General features: G+C 46.2%; 1 protein-coding gene across 1 annotated transcript; it reads left to right on the forward strand.

The window, feature by feature from the left end:
• The first annotated feature begins 3,399 nt into the window (after positions 1-3,399).
• LOC104538049 (phospholipase A2 inhibitor 25 kDa subunit-like) lies at positions 3,400-8,675 on the forward strand. Its single transcript, XM_010181102.1, has 5 exons — positions 3,400-3,448; positions 4,642-4,758; positions 5,912-6,061; positions 6,202-6,342; positions 8,452-8,675. Exons 1-5 carry the CDS (start codon positions 3,400-3,402, stop codon positions 8,673-8,675), a joined length of 681 nt encoding a protein of 226 aa, XP_010179404.1.
• Positions 8,676-12,337: the final 3,662 nt, after the last annotated feature.

Here is a 12,337-nt window from a genome sequence, read left to right on the forward strand (position 1 = left end):
CTCGGGGCCTCAATGACTGCAAGGGAGGAGGAACAGCAGCCACAGGGTGCTTGTGCAGTTCCAGGGCTGCATCAGCTTCGCTCTTCACCCAGACACACTCTGTCCTTCTGGATCAATCTCAAGTGCTTCACCATGGGAACAGAGTGTTCATCCCAGCCCCAGCTGATCTCACCATCGGAGGGTTTATCGTAAGCTCTGATCTCACTTCTTCTTTCTTAAAGCCATGCTTGTCACTCTCCCTTTAGAAGCTCTTTCCGTTGCAACCCCAGTTAGGTCTCTATAAGGCTTTTCCCTACCATCTCCAATGCAAGTTGTGTCCCCAGCCCTTTTTGTGTTTTCCATTCCTTGTCACAACTTTGTCACTTTCTTGCTTTTTCCAGAGCTTTCTGACCTGTGTTCTCCCGCTGTGATGTGAAGTTGACTCATTAGCTTCATGCTTTAATGACGTATCTTTATGTTTGGGCTTTGAAACGTGCAGGCATCTTCTGCCACAAGCCTGCATGACAAATTCACATACGATTTTTGTCCATGGTTTAGCTCAGATGGGCGTCTTTCTTCCAATGAACATTTTTCTTTTGAATGTACCCACTTCTTCTAACTTTCCTGCCAATGCTCTTTTCAGGTTTGGATTTCTAACTTCTGCTGCCTCACAAATTTTTCTTACCTCCCTGGCCTCTGCTTCACCTCCCAGTAGAGTGTCATTGGTGCCTATCACATTATCACCCGCTTCTGCTTCTCGATGCGTCAACATGCTGCATAAGACAAGGAATTCATGCACACTATGAAAATAAAATACAGGAACCAATTTAGAAATGATCTCGAGAAAAAGCATCTGATCCATCTCTCAGCCCTGGAGCAGGATACTATCAACTTAAGTAATTCCTTAATAAGCATTTGTCTAGCTTGTTTTTCCACGCCACCCAGGATGGAGGATCCACTTCCCTAGGCAATCAGCTTCAGTATTTTCACTGTTAGAAAATCCCTCCAATGCCTGAAGTAATTCTTCTGTGACAGTTTTTCCTATCCAGCCTTTGTTTTTGCAGATATATGTGATATGACTAAGTGTCATTTATTATTTCCATCTTCTCTCATAATTCTTATTTTCCAGGTCTTTTACTGCTTCAGATTGTGGCCGCTCCCTGCTGTGCTCAATTTCATCTCTAAAAATACATATGAAAAGGCTGCAGCTTCACACCCTCCCTCTATGAGAGGTGGGAAATGGGTGAGTTCAGTATAATTCAGTGGGGCTAGTGCAGTCATGTCATTCAGGGAAAATCCCCCGGGCACTTCAGTTATTATCTCAAATGGAAGGCCATGAAATTAAAATCACCAGAGACGGCCACATCCACCCATCTCCCTATCTGTACCTGTAGTCCCATATATCATTAAATGGCAGAATCACCCTGACCTGAGTACTCCAGCCTACATGGGGACAGGGTTGTATTCAGCCTGAGGTTAAGACCAATGAGGAATGAAATTTAATCCTGCTTGACTTCATTATAATATATCTACTGTGGCATGGGACTATTTCTGAGCTGGAAAAATAATCCAAGCTGAGGATACTTTTCTCCCTTGTCTTCTTGTGCTACCAGCTTTGTGGATGTTGGGAGAACTAGGCTTTTATCCAGGGTGATTGCACTCATTTCCATTCTTATAGTGTTGTGGGCTGAGCTCAGAAGAGGTCCCACTGGACTACTCATTGTATCTGGAAATGCCACGAGATCACTTTTCCATTTAAGCAAGTGGTAAGATGGGAGACAAGAAGAGAAAATCAAAGCAAAAAAGTAAGTGACGACATCAGCAAGGTTTGTGATTTTCTCTGTGGATTTGCAGGAGGTCTTTTGTAGAGTCAGGAACAGCACCTAGCTCATTTGTGCATCAGTAGGAAGCCTCGGCATCTTTTCTGCTCTTCACCAAACACCCAGCCCTGCCAGGTTCAAGGGTACACTCCCTCCCCAGCATACCAGATTTCCCTGCTACATGACACATCCCCACAGGCAACCCTTGTCCTTGGCGAGAGCTGTCCTGGGCAGCAAGGAGGACTGGGTGAGCCTCAGAAGGTCCTTGCAGCTCATATTTGTGGTCTCTCTGTATTTGTGGTCTGCATTCCCCTGCTGTGGAGGGCTTGTTGTTTGGGCTCCCTTGTGTCTGGAAGCCAGATAAGCCCAGCACTCTGCTGTGCTACACAGCAAAATGTCTATCTGAAACAATATCTTGCCCAAGTTGCTGATACTGCAGTTGAGAGGGGGCACAAGGGTATTTCAGTTCTTTATTTCTGTCAATGCAAAAGGTCCTGTAGGACGATAAACTAGCTGGTTGTGCCCAATTTGGTATAGGGCAGGAGCATGGTGGTGATCTCCAGGGTAGGGAATGGCATCACTGGGGCAGCACATCCTGATAAAACCTGCAGATATGGCAGGAAACCTTTGGACTGATAGCACATTGTTAACTGCTGCTCGATGTTAGTTCATCATGAGAGCTCAGGGCATGGAAAACCCTCTATAACCACCTAAACTGTGACCAGGCTGTCTCATAACCACATTATGGCTTCGCCCTGCTAGCTGGTATGATTTAAAGCCCAAAAGTACAACAGAAGACTTTCTTATCAACTTCCAAGTGTTTTCTATCAAAACCTGCACCTCGGAGAACCCACTTTGCAGCTCTGACATAGTCAACCCCAGGAGCCCTTGGCTGAGCCTGCTCCAAGGTGTGCATTGGCAGTTATTTTGCAAACAGAAGCTGCATGCCAGCTTGGAAAGGACGATCCCTGTGCTGCTGCTGTACTCAGGGTATGATTGCTCCTGACTGTCTGATGGAAAGAGAGACTGGACATCAACCAGAAAAAACTCAGCCACAAGGAAAATTCCCAGCTGACACTAGCTACCCACTGCCTTTTTGTGCCTAATGGTGAGACCACAGCAGGGCTGTGCAAATTGTTTCTTCTCTGTCATTCATATGTATGGCAAATGCTGATTGTTGTTCAAGCAAAGTCTACCTGATAGACCCCAGAAAGCCAGCCTTTTCCCACAGATTGCGTATTCTACACAGGGGAAAGGAAAGACAAACAGGATCCCTCATGTGGAGGAAAAGGCACGACTTGTGCTTTAAATGAAAGAAACCAAACACTGGTGCTAGTGCTCTTGTCACGAAACCTCACAAAATCAGACCAAACAGGTGATAAGCCCAGAAGGGGATTTATTTCTGAAACAGGGTGTTTTGTCCGGTCAGGGGTGGGTACACATGTTACAGCTCGGCAGCATTAATATTCTTCAAAGCAGTTCCCCAGTTGTCACTTCCCTGAAAAACTCTGTTTATGCACTTCAGTTTATAAAGCCCTTGTGGCACACAGTGCTGTGTTCAGCAAGACTTGGTGGCTCCCTGTACTTATATCCGAACAGCATGAAAGTGTCTCTCAGCCTCAGCGTTTTCCTGGCTTTCCTGGACCCAGGTGAGTTTTCTGCTGGGACCTGTGGGGCTGTGAGACTTAGAAGTGGTCTGGGAATGGGTGCTCTGTATGTGGGTCCGTTCCTGCCCTCTAAGCCATAGGAAACCCTCATCCAGGGGGATCTGCACTGCAGACAGGTGACTGGTCTCAGGGGATCTTTGATGCTACGAGCCAACATGCAGATGAAGTTGTAGGCATTTACAATGTGAAATGGCTGTCTAAGCTTCTGCAGTGGTCACTGGTGATCCAGCTGGGACAACTGATTCAGGTTACTCTGAATTCAGGTTACTCTGAAGCAGACAGACCTTTGGTTGGCTGAATCAATCTCCAGCCACCATTTACCACAGGCTTAGGGGTCATTTGTGTTGGTCATGCCCAGGGTTGTGTGACATTTTAGACATTATATGTCACCTCAGTTGTCCTTCAGGCTCTGGTCCAGAACTGCACTGGTATTTTGGAATTCTTCTGTCATAGTTGCCACCCTGTGCAGAGCCCCTGCAAGGGGCCTTAGATGACACCAGGGTTTAGGTAACTGGCAGGTGCCCTGGACCTCCTAATTTACATGCTGGACCCTTGGATCCCAGTGAGTGTGTGTCAGGGAAGACATGCTGTTTATCCTCTGTTGATAAACACGTTATTCCTTTCTAAGTGAAAAAAAGTATGCTGGTCTGCTTAAGTTCCAGCAGGCATTTGGTAAAGTGGTTTTCCCTGATGCCTATCAAGAGATATACCACTCCCCAGTTTGTACATAACACAGTCAATACCCACTGCAGCCTCTTGATCCCCACATCTTCTGGTGTCCCTGCTCACTGCAGAGAGAGGATTTAGGGGCTGGGTATCCAGGGACAGCTGAACATGTGCCAGAACAGAAGGTTTTGTAGGGATATTTTACTTAACAACCCCAGGCCGACCAAGCAGACATCATCATATAGGAGACAAGGGAATCAGGCTGGGTATTGGTAGTTAAAATGTAAAAAACTATCCCAAAATGGCTTCCCCCAAATTCAAGTTTGTACTAGAATAAATAATAATAGACATTATAAAAAAGAACCCACAAATTGAGCAATGAAACAGGAAAAATAAGGGAAGAGAAATGTGAAAAGTGCTGATCTAATGCTGAAGGAAAACGTTGATGAAAGGGGAAGTGAGATCTCTCATGACTGCTGCCCAGGATTATGTCCTCCATCTTTCCCCAGGGACCTCCCTTCAGTGTGAGGTTTGTCACGGCATAGGAAAGAGCTGCTCTGGTCCCATGAAAAACTGTAATAGTGGTGAAGATATTTGTGGCATCATTCTGCACGAGGTCTTGATAGGTAGGTGAGACATTTACTATGGCTGTGTGCCGTCGTGGCTTATGAAGTGAGGCTGGGAGGTGATTCTCTCTCGCCACATCTGTCACTGGCTTTATGGTGAGTCCTTGGATAAGCTGTTCATTTCCCTTTTCACTGACAGAGGGCCCAGAGATCAGGATGATCCGGGATGGGAAAAGCTCTCTATTCCTCTTTCTTGAGCAGCAGTTTCCTGCTGGGAGAGCTTGGTTCTTAGCTGTGGAGGGAGGACCTAGGCAGCATACTGGGAGGACACATTGGCTTTTAATTCTGACTACGGCGAGTACTTGGGTTGAGAGGCTGGGCCGTGAGGGACACAAGGCTGCTGGCACGCAGCACTGAGGGTGCACAGGCCACGGGTGGATCCTGAAACTGGCCTGCATCTGACTGCCTTCCTCAAGCAGTGAAGGGGACACCTGGCAGCCTGGTGGCACCACAGGGCTGAACTATCACCATGTCCCCATGGTTGATAGGCTAAAGATGGCTGCTGAGCCCTGACACAACTGCACACTGGGTTGTGCTAGTGGCATTACCTCTGTCATTGCCCAGCTTCAGTAATGTGACTATTGATTTTCAGACTGGAGATTATCTCACATCGTACCAGCTTTGGTGCTGGCAGCTCCACTTCAAGTTTTCCCTCTGCTTGTGCAAAACTGCCTTTCCTCCTCACAGTGCTGGTGGGGCCTCATCAGACCTCAGTGTAACTGATCTGGCCCCTGTTACACCTCTTAGGTTTGGTTGATGGGAAAGACTAGACTTGCCTGTGCCAGAGTGCTTGTGGCTGTGATGGACTCTGTACTTTGCTCTCGATGAAGAAACATGGGTCACCCCATAAGCTCTGTGGTTTGGGCATTCTGGCTAAGGTGTGCAACTGGAACAAGGCCAGCTGGCTTTGAGGAGTCGTGGTCTCCTCCTGCCTTTAAACACAACTTGGAGAAGGAGAAAATGCTCACTGATGTCTCAGATGTGATGGCACCCTCGTTCCTCTGAGGGGGTCACCAAGATCACTGGTGCTGACCCCAGACACTTCTCAAGCCCCAGGACTGCTGCTGAGCAGTTGTTTCTGCAGGAACTAATGGGAGGGGAAGGAAGTTGCCTTCTGTTTAATGACTTGGTGTTGCCTTCCACTTCCTTGCAGGGGGGATGGCAATCCCTTCATCCATCAAGTCCTGCATGCCATCCAGCGTTTGCCAGCTTGGTCCTACCACCATGAACTATGGGAAGGTAAAAGCAAGGAGCCATGTGGCTTGCTGCACGGGCAATGACTGCCAAACAATCTCTGTATCACGTAAGCTCCCTTTTCCCTATAAACTGCCCCCTCTCTGTCTGCCCCAACCTGAGATGAGGCTTTCCAGGTTAAGCCAGGACCTGTCTCATTCCTCTCCTTCCCTCATTAAAACCAATTACAGCCCATCTCTTTCCTTCCAGTGCCGCCAGTGGACAACACACCCAATGGACATCAATGTCCTGCCTGCTACAGTGTGGATTCCTTTCAGTGTGGTAATGAAACCGTAAACTGCACTGGATCCGAAACCCAGTGTGTTGACCTTGCTGGGTTAATGAATTCTGGTAACTGCCTTTTATTTGGGGCTGTCTTTCATAATTTTGGTTAAATGGTTGAAACCAGTTTAAGATGAAGCATCACAGAAAAATAAAAATGGGCAAAAAGTGTGAAGGAGAAAAAAGAGGAAGAGACATGGAACTGAAAGAGAACATGCTTAAAGCTGAGAAAAGGGCAGGGGTGTCTTTCCTTCCTCATTCCCATCATGCATGTACAACTGCTGGGATTCCTCATAGCATGGCATAACTGGAGTCAAGAGCAGAACTGGGCTCCTGAAGCAACCTGATACACAGGCATGCAATACAGCTGACCAAGACGCTCAACCTGCTGGCCCTAGCTAGGATGCATGGGGATGAATCTGAATTTAAGCCAGTTGCCTACTTAGTGAAAGTTTGGGTGAAACCAGTATAGAGCCATTGGCTTTCTCATGAGTCACCTCATGGTGGACGCTGGAGGCAAGTCACTGTTTGCTGTAGTGGTGTCTCTGCTCCTAGAGAGCCAGGGACAGGTCCCTCCACAGGAACACCACAGATGATCCTTTGGGGTACCCAAAAATCTTCCCTGAGAGGGAACTCCAGCCTTTGAATGACTGGGGTAACCAGCAGCACGTAACGCTCTCCTTCAAAAATCCTTTTCCCACCTCAAAGCTGTAATTAGAGAAAGGGAAGCAGACAGCAAGCTCCCTGGTCACCTCTCTTTCCTCCCCCGCTGCAAGTAAAAGACTTCCATGTTTTGTGGCAGTCCCATCTTTTCTCCAGCATGCAGGAAAAATAAAGTGGAAATTAGGGCAGTGGCATCTGCAGCAGAAGCAGACTGGAAAAAATATTCTGTGTGTGGTTATAGATGAAGTTTCTCTGAGTTGATAACATTGATAACAGTTGATAACAGGTGACAATCTGATGTATGAAGGTCTTTGCTACACACTTTAATGATGTGCTGTCCACAATCTGAATTAGAAAGTGTTTAACAGAGACAACATGAAGGAAAACAGGCGTTGTCTTAGTCACAGCAATGGAAATAGAATGGTGCAATGGAAATAGAATGGTGCAATGCAAATAGAATGGTACACTATACCACTGAAATAAATTATGCTCCTAACTTGCCTTGACTTGATTGACTGGCTGCTTTAAATAGAGGAGACCTGTATGGTGTGATGAGCTGTGCAGAGGAAGCAGAGGTGTCAAGGAGAAAAGGAAGATGAGAAACTGACAAGTGCCCTTACATGCTATTTGTATTTGAGATAAAAATGTCCAGCAGAATATTCCAGACCACCTCCCTAGACTGTGCAGCACAGAAACATGAGCAGTGTCAGCAAAAGCAAGTAAGAGGTGCAAGAATATCTGAATGGGGAGTTAAGCACACAGCAACTTATCAGGTCTCCTTCTCAAGTAGACACTTCAGTGTTGGTAAAGGACAAGTTCAGGTTTCAGGCTCTCCCTCAGTGGACATGTGAGCAGGGTTTCTTTGTTAGTTTGGCTAAATCCTGTCAGACCTTAGAGAACGGACTTATCTGAATAAATGACTTGAAACCCCAGTGTCAAATTCAGCTGAGAGGTAGTCATCCAGTTCAACAACTTCCCAGGGAAGTTGTGGATGCCACCTCCCTGGAAGTGTTTAAGGCCAGGTTGGACAGGGTTTTGGGCAGCCTAGTGGTGGGAGGACACCTGCCCATGGCAGGGGGAGTTGGACTGGATGAGCTTTAAGGCCCCTTCCAACCCAAACCATTCAGTGATTCTATGAAAAATCATAAGAGGGTCAGAGAGAACTAGACAATGAACACTTGGAGTACACAGCCCTAGCTTCTTTAATAATCTAGACAAGGTTTGAACAGAAGAATCTTTAAATAAGAGAAAGAAAACTATGTAAAAGCTTTTAAGATTTTAAACTTAAAGTGTTAATATTTTTTAAAAATCATCTTTATTCAGCAGAAAGAAATAAAGGACAAACCCTAAACCCTTTATATTTCAAGTCAACCAAGCCAACTTTGCTACTTCTTCAAAATCGTTCAGAGGATGGGAACAGACATGGGTGGAAATGGGGACCTTCTTGGCCAGGGTGGGAATAGCTGTGGAGACTGGTTGCCCTGATGCATCGTTTGTACTACTTCTCCTGTGTAGGTGGAGTGACTCTGAAAGCTGCCATGAGGGGTTGCACCACCATTTCTGAATGCAGTATTGCAGGAGACGGAAAAAACAATCTGGGTATGATGGACATAAAGTTAAGGAGGTTCAAATGTGAACCAGCTTCTCCTTGGGCCATGGCACAGTCTGGGTTTGTTCCTCCAGACACCCTTTTCCTCACTGTCCTGTCAGTATTCATCTTGGAGAAGGTACTTTTCTGATTCTAGTGGGTTAAGCAAAGCGCATGACAAACTCCAGCAGTGGTTTGCAATGAGTACTGTGGCTTCTCCTATGTTAAGAGTTTGTTTTCAGATTAGCTCTTCTTCTTTTATAATTTCATAGAATAAAGACAGTATTTACACTTATTTTGTTTCCTCATTGATTTAAAGCTTCATAGGCTCCATTGTGGTTGATTTGGTGTTACATTCTCTGAGTTCTTTGTCCACTCTGGGACCAGGGGGGCCTGCACAAAGTGCCCATACACTGTACAGGCAATGGGAGCTCTCAAGACAGCCTTACAGTCTGTATCCACTATCTCAGGATGTGCACTAAATTTCAAAGCCACATTTCCAGGCTTTGAAAAGGACTGGAGATGAGTTTCTGAGAGGTTCACTCAGATTAGAGAGGTAGCTTACCTATTTTTCTTTTCCTTGTACCCTATTTGTCCATGGTAGTAGAAATCCCCCAGCTCAGAGAGGTGCTTGTGGCCTCTGGGCAGCCCTGAAGTAGTCCTCATTTCAGAGAAGAGTCAGTAGCCCTTTGCTACAAACAAACTGCTTCTGGCAAGAGCCTTTCTCCTTGTGGTTATTCTTGCCTTTCCAGACACTTTCCCATTCTGTCTCAGGTTTCATGATTATCTGGAATACATGTTTACCTTAGGAAGGTTTAATTTCATAAAACAGACAGGTTTCTATGGTGGCAGACTGTTGGGAGCCCAACCAAAGGCAAGCCTTAGCCCAATGCCTATTTTACTTCTGTTGGCCAAACTACAACCATAGCTGGCATATTCTTCCACATTCAACACCACCTCACTATTCTGGTCCAGCCACTGCCTGCCCTAGTGGGTGTCCTCAGATTGGTAACACACACAGGCACTGAAGAAAAACAGCACATGAGGCAGCATCGCTGTAGCTGGGAGGTAGTATGGGCTTTGGGAAAAGGATAAAGGAGTTGGAGCTCTGGGCGTTGCTGGGGTGCAGAGCGTAGGAGGGGTGTTAGCAAACTTCAGCATTTCACTGTGCATGTGTCCCCAGGTAAGTCACCTGTTTTTTGAGCAGACTACAGGATTATTAATCAAAGTGTATGATTGTGTCTATCTTGAATAGCATTGTCTCACAGTGCAAACGTGCAGTGTTTTGGGTGTGGGGTTACAGTGATCAAGCAATGCGATTTCATCTCCTCGTTCAATGCTGTGCAGAAAGCAGTATGGAAAGTCTTGGCTGCCGAAACCAGACCATAATGTGTGGCAGTAGTGGGACGACTCCACCTACATATGCATGTGTGAATATATATGTGATCAGCTTTTAACTTGCAGCATGGGGGCTGAATGTTCTTGTAATTTCTGTCTCCCACAGACTTTCTCTTCTTTCCAAACAGATTGAAACTTCTTTATTCCTAATATTCCCACTGAATTTTTTGGGAGAAAATTTCACACTGTCTATTATAATAAAGGGGTGTGGGTCCAAGAGTGAAAACTAATTTCTAGGGTGAGAAGTTAATTGATTATACAGGTGTAATGCAGGGAAAAGAGTCTGGTTAGGCTTAGTTAATTATTTGTAGAGGCTGTGCCATTTCAGTGTGGATGTTAGAGAGGGAAAACAGCTCCCCCTTCATGGTGTAGCAATAGACTGATACTGTAGTGACCCACTCGTTCAGCATTTTTCCAGATCTGATAACAACCTGGAATTAAAAAAATTCTCTATCTCTGCAAGTACATTATCCCTGAACACATCTCCTGCACGTTCATGCAGAACATTACATTACAGTCCGTGGCACCCCCATGGCTGATGTTGATTCACTTCAATGGCTCAACCCTTCGCTTTCCGCTTGGTCCCCTTTGACCTGTGATGTTATCAGGGCAGAAAAGCTAAATGGGTTTGTTCAGCCTGGTCAATGCCTGGGTGAGACACGTCCAGAGAGCCATGGTGCTGGGGTGCTATTTAGGGCAGGACAAGGAGTAGGAGAGCAGGCAGTAATGTTTCTGACAGCGGTTTGTGGTGCGGAGAGGAGAAGCAGCTCAATGTTGACTGCTAATTCAATGCTGTAGCAAAAAAAAGTTGTTGCAATCTGTGGCTGAATAAATGGGAAGTGATGAGTGGAAACAACCCTTTGTTTTTATGGCTGATACACAAATGCTTTGTCCTGTTCCAACATCTGCGTTTTTAAAGGCTATTAAAAATGGAAAGCATGAAATAAAATGCCTTACAGTGAAAGTCTTCAGGGAGCATATGCCTGTGACCTCACTGAGAAAAAGATAGATAAGTGGCTTGTTTACAGGCTATAAACACACTTACATGGAAATTATAAGCTCTTAAAGGGCTCTTTTACACACAAAAGCAGAGCAGAAACCTGAGAAATCCAAAGGAGGAAAAGCCACACCATCACTGTGCACAGGCTGCAGCCATTAGAGGAAAAAAGTCATCAGCTTTTGATGTCTACAGATCCAGCACAGAGGCCTTTCAGAAATGGATGCTTTAGCTGTAGACAGGCTATGAGCAGCTCAGGCAGAGCTGGTAGAAACATGATAGACTGGGATATGGAGGAAGGTGATGAGGTGATGAGCCCTTCTAATCTCAAATCTGGCTCCTGAGGAGGGAGATGATACTGGAGCGTGCTCAGATAAAAGCAACACAAAAGACAGAACAAAACCTGGTGGCGCCAATTTACAAAACCAAATCAAACAACGGTATCTTGGTATCTTGAGCAAGGAGTGATGAATGAACAACACTTGCCTTGACATCTGCAGGGTGTGAACACCAGAGGACGAGGCACCTCCAGCGATTCCCTGTGAAACATTCACTGTGGTGAACATGGGAAGCCCCATTGCTCACAGGGTTTAATTGAGGATATTCAACGGGGAGCAGCCCTGAACTCATGAGCATCCTGGGGAGCGGCAAGAAGAGATGTGATTCAAGCCCCTCACAGTAAATGGCATGACTCCTGCTGATTTTAATGGGCTTTCAACCAGGCTGGTTGAACACCAGACTGGACTGATTCCATCTGCATTTTCTCTTTATAAAATATACAAAGCCTACTCCCACACAGACGCACACACGTAGACATGTAAATACCAGATCCTCTCTTAGATCTCGCAGGCACTTCGGCTACCAGGCGTGCTCGCAGCCCTGGATGGCTGGATGCTGCTCCTTACTTGCAATGCCGATCATGTCAACATCAGCTTTGATCTACCCCTTCACATAGCAAAGAAGACACAGACCACTGTCTTCTCTCCCCAGACAGTGGAAAATTACCCATCTCCTGCTCTTCCCTCTCTCTCCTCTGAAGTTTCGATTCTTTCCTAAAGAGCGAAGCTAGCCAGAGAGCCTGGTGGCTGCCAGAAAAGCAGTCAGTGATCTGAGATAGGAAGAAGGACGTGCAGGAATTTTGCCCAGCAGGCTGGCAATTTTGCAAAATGAAGGAACGTGAGGATTTGAGCTGTCATTTGGTGGACACAGCCCTGAGCAATGTGAGGGGTCTGGAGCAGAAGAAATGGGAGAAGGAGCTGTCTCTGTGCAGGCATGAACCATGCAAGGAAGTTCTTACCAGACACTAAAATCCCTTGGCTCCTTCTTCCCAGCATATCTGGAGCTGGGAATGGTTTCCTTCCGCTTCTTGGGAAACTGCCCCAGCAGTTTCACACCAGGAGCTAGGGACACTGGGAGCC

The sequence above is a fragment of the Mesitornis unicolor genome, unplaced genomic scaffold, assembly GCF_000695765.1.
Source record: "Mesitornis unicolor isolate BGI_N332 unplaced genomic scaffold, ASM69576v1 scaffold36263, whole genome shotgun sequence".
NCBI lineage: Eukaryota > Metazoa > Chordata > Aves > Mesitornithiformes > Mesitornithidae > Mesitornis > Mesitornis unicolor.